This window comes from Humulus lupulus, chromosome 2 (genome assembly GCF_963169125.1).
Source record: "Humulus lupulus chromosome 2, drHumLupu1.1, whole genome shotgun sequence".
Taxonomy (NCBI): Eukaryota; Viridiplantae; Streptophyta; class Magnoliopsida; order Rosales; family Cannabaceae; genus Humulus; species Humulus lupulus.
This window is the reverse complement of record NC_084794.1, coordinates 30,693,562-30,708,745: the sequence shown is the minus strand read 5'-3', so window position 1 is coordinate 30,708,745 and position 15,184 is coordinate 30,693,562. Positions and strand designations below refer to the sequence as shown.

At 33.8% G+C, this 15,184-nt stretch overlaps 2 protein-coding genes across 2 annotated transcripts; one reads left to right on the top strand and one right to left on the bottom strand.

Annotated features, from left to right (window-relative positions):
- The first annotated feature begins 5,948 nt into the window (after nucleotides 1–5,948).
- On the top strand, nucleotides 5,949–9,191 carry LOC133817613 (peroxisome biogenesis protein 22). The gene is made up of 8 exons (XM_062250181.1): nucleotides 5,949–6,370; nucleotides 6,964–7,197; nucleotides 7,283–7,330; nucleotides 7,594–7,650; nucleotides 7,737–7,838; nucleotides 8,246–8,311; nucleotides 8,559–8,660; nucleotides 8,760–9,191. Exons 1-8 carry the CDS (start codon nucleotides 6,266–6,268, stop codon nucleotides 8,862–8,864), a joined length of 819 nt encoding a protein of 272 aa, XP_062106165.1. The 5' UTR covers nucleotides 5,949–6,265; the 3' UTR covers nucleotides 8,865–9,191.
- Nucleotides 9,192–11,617: 2,426 nt separating this feature from the next.
- Nucleotides 11,618–12,469, bottom strand: LOC133814100 (uncharacterized). The gene has a single exon (XM_062247104.1). The coding sequence runs from the start codon at nucleotides 12,467–12,469 to the stop codon at nucleotides 11,618–11,620; it is 852 nt and encodes a 283-aa protein (XP_062103088.1).
- Nucleotides 12,470–15,184: the final 2,715 nt, after the last annotated feature.

Here is a 15,184-nt window from a genome sequence, read left to right as displayed (position 1 = left end):
CACTAGCATATGAAATCATCCCTAAACTTCCTATAAAGATTAGTCCATTATGCTCATGATTCTCACAAAATTCTAAGAAGAAAATATGAGAAGAAAGTGAGTAGAAATTTTGCTATAGTTTCTTTACTCTCAAAATTACATACTAAATGTGAAAGATGAATCCTTATTTATAGAGGGAGAAAATAACTAAAAAGAAATTAAACAATAAATGGGGTTTACAAAATAAATATTAAATATTAATAATAAAATATGATTTTGAAAAATCAAATCTTATTATTAATATTAACCTAGCTATTTTGGTGAATGGTCATTTTGCCCTTATTCTAAAACACCACAAAAATGTGAGCTTAAGAGCTCAAAATGGGAGGGTCCAAGGCCCAAAACACACAAAAATTGGGCTGAAAGGTGGCAAGTGGCAGGCTGGACTTTTGACCAAGCACAACCAATGGGAGGAGGTCACGTGTCTAGGTTGGTTGAAGGAAAGGCTGGTTTGATCTGGTCAATGCAGGCTAGAGAAGGGAGGCGCGTAGGTCAGCAGGCAGGTCGTCGGGTTGGGGCACGGGTCACACGGGTCGACTGGGCTGGGATGGAGACAGGTGGCGCACGTTGGAGGCAACAGCTGGGCACCCTAGGCGACGCGTGGCGGGTTGTGATGATGACACTTGGCGACTAGGCAAGGAGAAAAAGGCAGATGCTGCTGGGCTTGGGCCAAACGGGCCTGAGCTACATTACTTCAAAAGTGCCATTTTTTTCTTCTTTTCTTCAATTTTCTTTTTGTTTTTTTTCTTTGTCTCCAAGTGCCAAAAATACCAATTAACTCCTACAAAATAAAATAAAATAAATTAAATCAAAATTAAATATTTTTATTTATAAATTTAATCATATTAATTCCATGAAAATATTTATTGAAACTTAATTTATTTTGACTATTAAAATCAATAAATGTGTATTTTTGGGCACTAATCAATATGTAAGAGAATTGATTCAAAGATGAGTCATCTCAATATCCTATGTGAGAACAAGTGAAAACTTGGTGGATCCTTTCATTAAGCCACTAACGAGATATTTAGTGGCTACATCATCTCGAGGGATGGGACTCAAACTCCCTAAAGAGATTCACGATTGATGGTAACCTATCTTAACACTAGTTACTTAACTAGTGTTAGGTTCAATAGGTAATAACAAGTCAATCAAGTGAATATTAGTTGTACTCAAAATAGTCTCATCTAAGATGTTGAGAACTTGTGAGTTACCAAATTGAGGGTTAAAACCAAGAGGTTTTTTAATAGAATTCAGTCATATGAAGACAAGTATTTTTGGTAACAAAATACTGTAAGAGTTCTACCTATATGGACCTAGGGGTGGTGCCACCTCTCGTGAGAATTGAGAGTATTCTCAAGAACGTCCATGAATGGAAAGTGCACATGGCCATTAACGGTGCAAAGCGAGACATAGAGGTCTCAAGTGAACATGGAAAATGTGTGTTATTGCCGATTTTTTATCATGGAAAGATGGTTCAATGCCTAGTGCAACTAAATTTTCAACAAATTTTGTGATAATTACACTACAGTAAAGTTCAAATTGAAGAATACTTTACTTTATGAACCAATGTAATAAAAACTATAAGATAGAGTTATTATTTAATCAAGTGAGGGATGTGTTATATTTTAAAATATAATGTTGATTGATTAAATAAGTGTTACAATAGATAACTATTTAATCTAGTGGAGGAATGTTATATTATTTTATAATATAATATTTTAGATTAAATAAATGTGACAAAGAGTGTCACATGTTGTAACTGTTGGGGTTTTATGCCTTAATTAAAACCCAAATTCTTTGTAATCTCATTTTATTATCAATAAAAGAATAGAAATCATTTTTTGACTTGGTCAATCACTTTGCTCACATGCTTTATTTTCATGATTATTTGTTTAATATGAATTTCTATTAAATCCCGAGCATATAGCTAATATTATTTATAGTGACGTAATCACAGTGGAATATAAATATGATTATATGTTCAAAATAAGTTAGTCCTAAGATTAGTCAGTGCACCGGATTTACACTGACTTGCCAATCTACGATATGATCTACTTACACATTACAGTGTTATGTTCTTTCCAGAACATTAGCAAAGTAGATAAGATTGGATGTATTTGTTACATCGGACAGGACCGATATTGACAGTTGATAAGATAAGTAAACATGCCGTTATTATCTATTCTAGTCATATCATATAGTTGACCATAGGTCAATTCAATCTCAATTCTGAGTGGTTAGTATTATAACTGATTGTATTATTTGAGTTCTTTGACTTGTTCGTTACCAGCTTACCCTACGGACTAGCCCATACTTACATCTTGGGAACTCGGTAGTATAATTGAGTGGGAGTGTTAATCATAGATATGAACATCTATAGCTTCTGATGAAGAAGTGAAACGATGGTTTCCTTTTAGTTTGGTTCAAGGTGTTAAATGATAGAGATCTCATTTCAGTAATTAAATTAGTTTACTGAAATATCATTTACAAGGAACTAAGTGTTTTAAGGATAAAATACAATGAGGGGTAAAACGGTATTTTAGTCCTGTCTCATTGTAGACCGTCTATAGAGGATTGAGTGACAATTATGGTTGTAACAATGGATAATTAATAGCGTATCTATATTTGTTATAGAGCGTTCTATGAATTCAAGAGTGCAATTCCAAGTCTATAGTGGAGTCACGAGGAATTAATAAGTTAGTAAATTTATTTGTTAGATTTATGATAACTTATTGGAGCTTGATTTCATAGGCCCATGGTCCCCATTGTACCTTGGATAAAATCATCTAGATAGTCTCAATTAATTGATTTAATTATCAATTAGAATTATCAAAGTTGATTGGGTCAATTTTGGATAGTTTCACAGAGTTGTGTAATTTTGAGAAGAAAAGAGAAATTATGGCAGATTTATTAATTAAGATAAATTGGTATCTAAATTAATAAATAAATTTAAATCAATGTTCAAATTATAAATAATTAATTTGATAAAGGATTTAAATAATTATTTAATTAATTAAATCAATAGAAAATAATACAGGCCTTGATTTTAAGTCCAATGGGCTTATAATCAAATGGGAAATTTCACGGACCTATAGCCCATGATAATTTCGACCTAGGGCTTCAAAATGGCTGTTATTTTATTGATTTTTTAATTAAATTAAATGGCCTAATTGAGTCTATAAAAGGAGTGCTTAGAGAGAAGATTTTAGAGACGACAGATAAGTCACAAGTCAGATTTTCTGATAGTTTTATATTCTCTCTAAACACAAGTCCTTTTCTAAGCCACTTTGTTATTTTCTCTTCTTCTCTCTATATCTATCTCATGTGTTGAGAATTGCCCACACTAGTCTAGGTGGTTCTAAGGATACATTGGAAGATCGTGAAGAAAATAGAAGATCGGTTCAGTTTCTTGATAATACTCTGCGACAGAGAGGATACAAGAGTTAGAGAAACTGAAGGAATGACTCTTTAATTCCGCTGCGTTTACTGTAAGTATTCTATTCTTTGTTTCTCTTGAATTCAATTTTAGAAACATGTTTTAGGCTATCTCGTATTAATTTGTTTAATATTAGATATACATGAAAATAAATAAAGATTCTGTATAAGCTTTTTCCAACAGTAACATACAAATGAGAGTTACAATTTCAGTAACAAATTTGTAAGTCTCAAATATTGCCCATTATTGTGTAGATTTGTTGTTACACAATTTTGATTTAAATTTCTCAAAGCCATAAGAAATATGGATGTTAAAGATGTGATTTTAACTCCCATAATGTGTATGGAAGTTATAAAATCCAGTGGGAATGAAGTTGGAACGTTTTGGAAAAGTTTGGAAAAATTGGTAGCTGAAAGCACGTGGTGGCCGCGGCCTGGGAGATAGAAGCTACTGGCTGCGACCAAGCTTATTCCAGACCGCGGCCAGAGTGGCTGACAACATTTTCCAAATTTCGGTTTTATCCAATTTTGAACATTTCCAACAACCAAGTAACTCCAAAATCTCTATTTTAAATCCATAAAACATCCAATTAAACATTGGTAACAACCATGGGGGTTGGTGGAATTTGAAATTCAAATGGTGTCTCTAAACTCCATAAATAGGAGTCTATTGCTCACTTGTAAGACACAATTTTTCTATCCACTAGAGCACTTGGCTAGAAAACACCTAGAGGCTTGATAATTCCACAGAGCTATTTCCAAATTGTGAGAGTTCTCTTAGCGCTTGAGTTAGGAGGAAATAAGCTTTTGGACAAAGGTTTCAAACCTTGTTCAAGTTGGTGATCCTCAATACTCTTCACTTTGGTGGTGTGAGTGAGAATGTTCTTTCATTGTTCTTGTTCTTTTTGTTTTATTCTATTGCTTTTCATGTTCTTCTATTATTCTCTATTTACTATTTTACTTGTATATTTTGTTTTAGAGTTGTAATCTCTTCTACATCTTTTTCCACTACTACTTCTAGTTTATTTGTATCATTTTGTTATAGAGTTGTATTTTTTATTACTATCTTCTTCTACCTTTTTCTATATTTACATGTATATTTTGTTATAGAGTTGTAACATTATTTAATCAATCTTTGTTTATTTGTATATTTTGCTTAGAGTTGTAAGGGGTTTTTACCATTTCCATTGAGGCAATTTACTTTTTTCTAACAGGTATATCCTGGATTCATCGCCATAAATGAAGGCCTACCCTCAGAAATGAACTCGGATTCTCCGTCCAGAAAGCGCAAGACGAACACGTCATCCTGCTGACGCCATCGCCGAGAAGTTCGACAGTTGGTCTCCTCAACCAACCTGCAAAAGGGGTGCGTACAAAAATCACGATATTCTTAGGGATTGGCACTCCCACTACTCTGACACATCCTGTCTCCTGAATCCCCATTACGGCTCACTCGAGCCAGTCATTGTCAACGAACAAAGGACAACTGGAGGGTCCAACTAAACTTGGGCCGGCCCAATGGACTTTAGATTTAATATATGGAAACAACACTTTAGTTCGGCCCAAAGTACATGACCACCTATAAATAATGCCCTCAGTTTAATGTAGAAGGGATCCAACTTTTCATGCATGCAAACATGCTGCTGAACTCATTACTAAAATTCTCCATTGTTGAAACTCAAAGCTTAATACTACTGACTCTTTGACTAAGGCTTATTAACACCTTAACTACGTAAAAATCCTAGTCTTCTTCATATATTTCCTTTCTTGCCAGTTCTTATTCTTAATATTCTTGTAGTTTTCGAAAAACTTGGCAAATTTATCAACCAAATATAATTTTTGGTTCATTGATCAACCAAATTTGGATATACTTTTTGGTTCACGATTGAAGCACTAAAGAAGAAAACCTATGTATATTTGATTTTTAATTTTCAGTTTTTAAATAATTAAATTAAACTTGTGTATTTATTAGATTTAGTTTTAAGTTTTAGTTTATTTGTTTCTTGATTAAGATTTAATAAAGCTATAAAATTTAGTTTTAATTTATTTTAAATTAATTTATTAGTTTTTAATAAGAAAATAGGGTTTTTTAAATTTTAAAATATTTTTTATTATAAATTATATATGTGACACTAATATAGTCAATACACGTAAGTAAATAAAGAATCACGTTAACATTTAGTTAGCTACATTAGACACAGAATTGGACAGAAGTAATACTTGTGAATTTTTAATAGTATGAAAAAATTTAGTTAGCTACATTAGACACAGAATTGGACAGAAGTAATACTCAGGATAGCGTTCAAGTCATTCTTACCATCACAAAAATCCTAAATAACCAATAGATAATTATGCCTGTGACTCTGGTGCCACTATTACCTTATAACACATCAGCTATTATATAATGAGTGTAAAATCTTTTGGCCGACCAAACAGCCTCACCCTGTGCTTTTAACAGTAAAGGGCATCTTACTATTCTCTATTCTCTATTCTCGACTTCTTTCTCCTTTGGTTAAAGCAAAGCAGAAATTTTTATTTTATTATTATATTTATGTTTACCTATTAATAAAACAAATTAGGTTGTCCTCTCTTTCCTCTCCTCGATACCCACCACTGTACCTGGTAACCGAGAAGCGATGTGGGATTGGGATACATCAGCATAAGCGATGTGGGATTGGGGTACATCAACACCGCAGCTCTAAATCAATAAATACTTTCTTCCTCGCAATCGCTGTCCTTCTCTTCAAACCAATACGACGTCGCTTCTCATTCTCCATCTCCGCCTTCCATGGCTGAATCTTCCAAAGAGGAGCTCGTCCAGCTTATCAAGCGTTTTGGGGCTTATCTCACCGTCAAGATGTCCAATATCTTCTCGATCTCTTTCCATAACCTGGTTTTTCCCTCATTCTCTCTCTCACTCTCTTTTTATATTTTCTTTATGATTTACGGATCTGATTAGCTTATTTTTTCATCAAGTTTTGTCTTTTTTACTTGTAATCTGTAATGGTTTAATGGGTTTTTGAATTCATGTGCCAATTTCGTTTCTCCGATTGATTTGTGTCGAATTTTGTCAATTATAATGTTAATTTGGTTATGGGTAGATTTTCCGGATCATTTGATGATGTGTATAATGGTGCTTAATGGGCAATTTTTGTTATCTGGGGATGACAAGTCTGATAATTCTATTTACAGAGGAAAGGATACATTGATTAAGAACCAAAGCAGACTTTTTTTGTCGTTGATATTTTGGCCTTGTATAAAAAGTTAAAGATTTTTATTTTGTTTTCACATTTAGTACTACTGCAACTCCTTGGAATGAAAATAAAATCTATAAGAATTATATATATTGCTCAAGTTTCAATGAAAAATATCTGAGTGGTGAGTGATTTGATTTGCTTGATCATAAATTTTAAGTTTTTTTTTTTAATATCAAAATTAAGTAGCCTCTGTTCAGGATGTCTAACGACTTTAAATGAATGGTATCAGAATGCACGATCCGTTGGGGCTATTGCGGGCCTTGCAGTGGCAATAGTTTTCACCTGGAGGCTTTTGAGATCACCCAGTGCACCTCAAAGAAGACAACCGAAAAGGCAGGCGCCTGCTGCCAGTAGTTCTAGCATCACTTCACATATAAATGCGCCCTTTTCACCATCTGGAGTTTCGCCATCAGAGGATGCGAGAGCACAAAATGTTGTTGACGAGTTTTTTCAACCCACAAAGGTAAGTTTTGATCCGCCATTTGAATTACATGTTGCTTTGTTCTACTTCGTGTACTGAATTTTCTTCTTGTTCTCTTATTTTCTAGCCAACCTTGGGACAAATAGTTAGGCAGAAATTGAGCGAAGGAAGAAAGGTAGCTATCTTTTGTCGTCTGGCTCTTTAATAAGCCAATTCTGATTATTGGTTTTACTCATTGCTTTTTGTTCTTTAATATGAAGTATAGTACATGGTCAGCAGTAGTGTTTTATTTATAAAAGAAAAAAAAAGGAAAATGCAATCTCTTTCTAGCACCTGCTCTTCGCTTCAATTTGTTTTCTTCAACTAAGTTCAATTATATGCCCTTGATCATTCCTATATTAACAACTCATCGAATTAAATTTTGAATTTTCTACACAGGTGACATGTCAATTGCTTGGAGTACTCCTTGAGGAAACCAGTCCAGAAGAGCTTCAGGTAGTAGGATTTTATTTTTTATATTCACATGTATGTACCTGCAACATTGGGACAATTGACATAATCTTCTACCTAATTTTTTCCAGAAACAAGTGACTGTGAAGTCCTCCGTTTTGGAAGTACTATTGGAGATAACGAAATATTGTGATCTGTATCTGATGGAAAGAGTTCTGGATGATGAAAGCGAAGTGAGTGCAAATCTTTTTGCATAAGTTAATATATTTTGTTATGTAGTCTCACGAGTTGACAAAATTTAATGAACCTTGCTCGGGAGGTGTTCTATGTTGATGTTTCCGAAATTGGCATGTTGGCAACATACATTTCTTAAGTAGTATTCTAATAGTAATCATTCACGTCATTTAAAATATAGGTAAAACTATGAACATATTAATTCTTTTTTTCACAAAAGGTGTAAATTGTAAGTGTTGTTTAATATATTAGCACATTAGAGGCCCTTGTTGTCTTCTTTTTCCCTTCTCTTTTTAGTTTCTTGAAAAAATAATACTTGCATGCTAATTATTTGTGGTTACATGTCCCAACCACATTACTAATATATCTTTCCCCTTCTTATTTATGGAATAATTGATTTTTCCAGAAAAAGGTTCTTTTGGCATTGGAAGAGGCTGGGGTTTTCACATCTGGTGGTTTGGTTAAAGACAAGGTAATGAGATGTTCGTAGCATAGTTGAAACTATCAATGGCTGAAATATCTTTTTATCCAGTTTGGTTAGTTGGTTTTTATAGTCTGGCATCCTCATGTTACAGCAACTTTGTAGCTTAGCTTTGTGTTTCTTTTAGAAAATTTTCACCTGTTTTCAACTGGCAAATTGTTGAGATGCTCCTTTTCTAGACAGGTTAATGCTGCTTCTTAATTTTACCTATTAATTAAAACTTTGGATGCATTTACAGGTTCTCTTCTGTAGCACAGAGATTGGAAGGGCCTCTTTTGTACGACAGTTGGAGCCAGATTGGCATATCGACACGAATCTTGAGATAGTTTCACAGTTAGCTGTATATATTCGCCACTCTTACTCATTTCATTCATCAAATCTGCCATAATATCTGTTGATACCAAGCTTGCCAACTGAATCTTGTGTTTATTTGTGACAGAGGTTTATCAAGTACGAGCTTCACATCTCTCCCACCAGAACTGAAAGGACTGCGTCTAATGTGTTCAGCTCCCCATCCTTAGAACAGTTCTTTGGATCAGTTTGATGCTTTTAAACAAATAAAAACATGCAAATATAATTCATAAACTTTTATTAGGTGGTTTTTTCTTCCCCATATGTTTATTTTTAATCTTTTAACCATGCATTACATTCCATCTCCAGCTTATTACAGCCTGCGGTTACTGGTGGCCAAAATGAAAGACTTGTTCTGCATCCATCTGTTCAAAGGAAAAATTAAAATATGTGTTTGGAACTCGTGTAATAGATTGGATATCATCCAAACTTTTTTTCTCTTGATAGTTTCAAATGTCTGTAATTTATATTAGTGAAAGAGATTGATGATTACTCATCACATACAACAGGATTAGCTGCATTTTTCTTTCTACTCACATCATTACTGCTTTCTCGCCATGTTTTTGTGTTGTGAAGTATGAACTGTACTATTTTAGACATTACTTATTTAAAATTGGTTAACATAAAAAAAAATCCTTGGATTTGATGAAATGCTCAATATGTTATATATATATATACTAACTAGGTAAGGAGCAACGCACAATGAATGTTGGCTTAGTTTTAATGAATGTTGGTTTAGTTTTAAAGTTGTAAATATTGTTTAAAAATTAGTTCACTTTATTTTTAATATATATATAATAAAATGAATTATAGGTGTATATTATATATAAGTATTTATATCAAATTTTTACATATGACATTAAAATACAATATTGACGTGAATATATTTATATATATATAAAATACAATAATATTTAATAAAAATAGAAAAAGTTATAGTGTAGATAATATTATTTATACATTAATTATTTTTAGTTTCTAATATGTCTTGTAATGTCTGTTAATGAATTTGATGAAGAAAAATAGTTTCAATTACTTGATAAAAAATAAATTATTGCACAAATTTATAAGAAAAAAAAAATTATATGTATGTCTTTATTATTTTTAAATAAATATGATTTAATTATTTAAATTATCATAAAATATCTTAAAAATGTCATATTTTAATTAATTAATTAATTAATTTTTGTTTAAGTTTATGTTTGTTTAAATTTTTAAATTTGGCAGTAACAAAAAAAAATTATATGTTATATGTTTAATATAATATTAAGTTTAAATTTAATTAAATTTTATTTAAGTTATTAAATATATGATATATTATTTTTTTATATAATTATCATTGTAAAATATCTCAAAAATATCATATTTTAATTTGTTTAATTATTTATTTATTTAACTTTATTTAAGTTTAAGTTATATTTACAATCTACCGTTAAATATAAGAATATTTTGTTAAATATAAGAATATTCCGTTAAAGTTAACGAAAAAAATAAAAAATCGTTAAAACCAAGAATTTATGTTATCTACACACTTATTATATGGTTGAGGCTTCAAAAAGAGCCCTACTGGTGAGGTTCTTTTGTGTTCTCAACTCGTGAACAGTTTTCGACACGATTTTTTATATAACAGTATATATTGTAATTATTTAGAGCATCTTGCAAATTTTTAGAAAATTCCAAATAATTTACGGTGCTGAAAACTAGTTTAAAAACATGTTGCTGCATGTGGAAAACAGCTTGTGTGAACCTATTATTTGGAATTTGCAGAATATTCTAAATAACTACAATATACACGGTCATAAAAAAAAATGTCTAAAACTGTTCACAGGTCAAAAATACAAAAGAGTCTCACCGTTAACCCCTACCATAGAATCCTCATATATATATATATATATATATATTAGATACAAGTTTTGCTTAATTTTTTTTATAGAGTTTATTAATTATTTTTATTAAATTTGTATAATTGTCATATAAATTTCAAATAAATAAACAATATTATGTATAAAAGAATGACATTAACTTATTAAATTAAATCAAAACATTGTTTATAATTTTTTTTTAAATATATATAATATGATAACCTGATATTTTTTTCATAAAATTATCATAAAAAATTAAGATTATGTATTATATATTATAATAATGATATTTTAAAAAATTCAAATTTATATTAATACAAGTATTATATATATAGTCTTGTATTAAATATTATTATCATAATAATATTTGAATTCATATTAATATAATTAGTAAAAAAAAATTAGGATTATATATATATATATATTTTTTTGATCAAGAAGAATATAAAAGCTTCATTGAACAAATGAACTAAACAGATACAAACTAACTACAGCTACAGAGACTGCAACTGTCTAAAGCTGGCCGAACCAGTCACTAATTACAAAGAAGATTATGAATGTACATTTGATCTTGAGCTGTATTAAATCTATTAGAAACTAAGTAAAGCCTCTGTTTAATAGTGAATTTTATATCCTGAACTAGATTCCAAACAGAGGAGGAGTATCCTTCAAAATAACATCTGTTTCTGTTTGTCCAAATGCTATAAATGGTTGCTGCAAACACCATGGTTACTATATTAGCCTTAGTACCTCTCCTAGTTCTAGTGAGCCAAACCAGCCAGCCCTTAAAATCCAAAGGCCACGCTGCAAAACCTAACCAGTTAAACATCAAATGAACCAGCCGAGAAGAAAGATGACACTCGAAAAATAGGTGAGCATGATTCTCCTGGAAGCCATCACAGATCGGACACATCAGAGAGAGCAAAGGGATATGCAGCCTGTTCAGGTTATCCCTAGTCAGTAACTGAGAATGAATCACTTGCCACAGCATAAACCTGTGTTTAGAGAGAATTAATCTGCTCCAAACTGTTCGAAAATACTCATCCTTATGCTGAGTCAGGAGGCTATTATACAGCTTCGAAGACTAGAATTTTCTCTGCATACCAGCAGCTGAAATGGCAGCATAGCTGAAATACTTTTTCAGATGACACAACTTCCTCCAATACCAGCTACAGTCCCCCTTTAACTCATAGTTCCAAAAGCTATTATCTTTCAGATAAATGGAATTAATCCACTTAACCCACAATAAGTCAGGCTTGAAAGATAAGGCCCAAATATACTTGGCCAGCACAGACCGGTTCCACAAAGAACCATCTCGAAACCCCAATCCACCATAAGATTTGGGAAGGCAAACTTTTTTCCAAGAAGGGAGATGCAATTTACTCCTCTGCCCAGAAACTCCCCAAAGGAACCCTCTACAAAGTCTTTCAACTTCCTTGACTACACTTTGGGGCAAAAGAAAGATAGACATCCAATAGTTGCGAAGCCTAAGAAGAACAGAGTTAATAAGTTGAATCCAGCCAGCAAAAGATAGGTGTCTACTAGCCCAATTCTGAATCTTCAATCTAAATTTCTGAATGAACACCTCACAGTCAGTATGTTTCCATTTAGTAGGCCTCATAGGAACCCCTAGGTATCTTAGGGGAAATGAACCCACTGCAAGGTTAATGTCATGAGAAATTCTATTTCTATCAGCCAAAGAGACTCCTTCGAAAAAGATCTGAGATTTACCAGAGTTAATGCTCAAACCAGAAGCAAAGGCAAACTCATCAAGCACCATCTTAACACTCCTAACAGCTGGAAGAGTTCCCTTGCAAAAAATAAGCAAGGCATCCGCAAAACACAAATTTATGAGCTTTAAACTCTTGCACATCGGATGAAAACGAAAAGGAGAATTAATCGCTGCATATTGAAGACTTCTAGTCAAATACTCCATGATGAGAACAAATAAAAGAGGTGACATAGGATCACCTTGTCTCAGCCCCTACCCCCCTTTAAACTTTCCTTGAACTCGGCCATTCATCACTAGAAAATAGGTGGTATTCCTGACACAAGACATAACTCAGCCTATAAACTTCATGGGAAACTTTACAGCTTTCAGCAAACCTTCAAGAAATAGCCAGTCTACGGTATCGTAAGCTTTGCTCAAGTCTATCTTAATAGCGCACCTCGAAGAAGTGGAAACTCTCCCATAATTTTTTATAAGATCTTGACAGATCATGATGTTGTGAGCAATAGATCGACCTTGAATGAAAGCTCCTTGATTGGGATGAACAATTATGAGGAGAACAGCAGCCAACCTTTTACAAATCAGCTTAGCCATGCATTTATACAGAGTGGAACAACACGCTATTGGCCTATAATCGACAGCCCGATAAGGATTAGCAATCTTAGGGATCAAAGAAATGGTTGTTTCATGAAGCTTAGAGGGAAATTTGCCTGATTCAAAACAGTAAGAGATGGCCGAGCAGATTTCATCTCCAATCTGGCTCCAAACAGCTTTAAAGAATCCGGAGCCATACCCATCCGGACCTGGGGATTTAGTATTAGGAATACTAAATAACGCCTCCCGAATTTCCTTCTTAGAAAAAGGTCTCAAAAGCAAGGTTTGCTGCTCAACTGAGAGCTTCGGACCTAATTCAATGTGCTGCAAATTAACCCTGCCTGAAGCTGAGCTAGAACTGCCTAGACAAGCTTTAAAATGACCCAAGAAATGAGATACCACTTCTGTATAGTTATCAACTAACTGCCCTTCCTCTGTCATAAAAGAAACTATCCCATTTTCAGCCTTACGCTTCTTAAGAAACGCATGAAAAAATGAAGTGTTCAGATCTCCTTGTCTTAACCACGTTACCTTACTCCTTTGAGTTAAAAAACTCTCATATAACTTCTCCTGAACTGAATACTCCCCTGCAGCATTCCTCTCAGCCTTTTGATAGAATGAATCAAGGGGGTGAGCTTGAGCTTGCAGCTGAGCATTTTGATAAGCATCCTTGGCCTTATAATAATTAGCTTGAAGATCTCCAATACGGTCCATATTAAAAATTTTCAGACAGTGCTTAAGCCTCAACAGCTTTAGGAAAATAGCATTCATACCATAAGCAGTAATAGGGCCTCTCCAGCTATTAACCACCAATTCCTTGAAATCCTTATGCTCAGCCCAGTAGTTATAATAGAGAAAAAGTTTGGATCCCAACTGCTCAGAGTTTTGGACACTAACCAGACAAGAACAGTGGTCAGATATGCCTTCCCATCTATAGACTGTTGTAGATTTAGAGAATAAATCTAGCCACTTTTCATTGCTCAAAACATGGTCAATTTTAGAATAAATCCTGGTAGCACCCTCTTGGGTATTAGACCACGTGTAATAGGAGCCAATACCCCGAAGAGGCTCTACCTGAGCACCTGCCAACCACTTTAACGAGTCATGTAACTCTGAGTCTGAAACTGCCTTGCCTCCAACTCTGTCCTTGCCTGAAAGAAGGGCATTAAAATCACCAAGATAGATCCAGGCTTTAGGCAAATGAAAAGGTCTCTGAAGTCCTTCCCAAAGACATCTCCTGCCCTCAATCGAATTAAGACCATAAACAAATGTAACCCCAAAATCCTACTGCAAACCCAACATTTTCACCAGACAATGAATAGCTTGAGAGGATTCCTCTAAAATAATGGTTTTAACAAACAATCTTCTCCACATTACTAAGATACGCCCTTCAATGATGGAACTAGTATGATAGTCCCAATTTGGAAACTGGTTTTCCATGAATTTACTAACATTGATACCCTTCAATTTAGTCTCCAAAAGACCACATATTCCCACTTTGTATTTATTACATAAAGCACTAACTGGGCTCTGTTTATTAACTTTATTTAGCCCCCTGATATTCCAACTTAAGATGTTGTAGCTATCCATAGGAGGAAATAGGATTCAAACTTCCTTCCTTGTTGGTCACCACTGTTTCTTGCAGAATTTCAAACTTGTTCAGAGCTTTAGCTTTACGACCTGCATTATGAGCATGAGTATCTAATCTCTGTCCCTCCTTAGCATATGTAGCAACTCTTTTTGGGGTTCTCCACAGATTAGAAACCGAACCTGTAACATTATTGTCAACCTTAGATTCCTCACCTGAGAGAGAAGGCCCCTCTGGTTCCACCATCTCTTTGCTTTTCCCTGAATAAGCCTGATCCCCATCTTCTTTAAGCTGACCATCCTGTTGTACCCCAGGTACCTGCTCCTCCTCTGTTTGAGTCTCTGTTACTTTCCTGACCCACTGAACTTTCCTCTCCTTCCTACATTCTACCATTGAGTGCCCAAAGCCAGCACAGGTTTTACACTTTATCGGTAGCCATTCATACTCAACTCCTTGCTCCATGATCTTACCATGTTCATTAATGAACTGAATACTCTTCGGAGGATTATCCGTGATTTCCATCTCAACCAAAACTCGAGCAAATTGCACACGAGACCGTTCCCTAGTGAATTTGTCTACCATGATTGGCCTACCTATGGTGCTAACTAAAGCACTGAGGCATTTGCTACCCCAATATTGAAGCCCTAAATCTTGAAGGCGAATCCAAAGAGGGACAGTGCGAACCAGACGAACTGCACTCAAATCCGTTGTCCATGGCCGAACTATGACCGGCTTCCTAT

Coding starts and splice junctions, on each gene's coding strand:
- LOC133817613 (XM_062250181.1), top strand. CDS start 6,266: ATGGCTGAATCTTCCAAAGAGGAGCTCGTCCAGCTTATCAAGCGTTTT. Junction 6,371..6,963: donor CGATCTCTTTCCATAACCTG/GTTTTTCCCTCA, acceptor GAATGGTATCAG/AATGCACGATCCGTTGGGGC. Junction 7,331..7,593: donor AATTGAGCGAAGGAAGAAAG/GTAGCTATCTTT, acceptor TTTTCTACACAG/GTGACATGTCAATTGCTTGG.
- LOC133814100 (XM_062247104.1), bottom strand. CDS start 12,469: ATGGAGTATTTGACTAGAAGTCTTCAATATGCAGCGATTAATTCTCCT.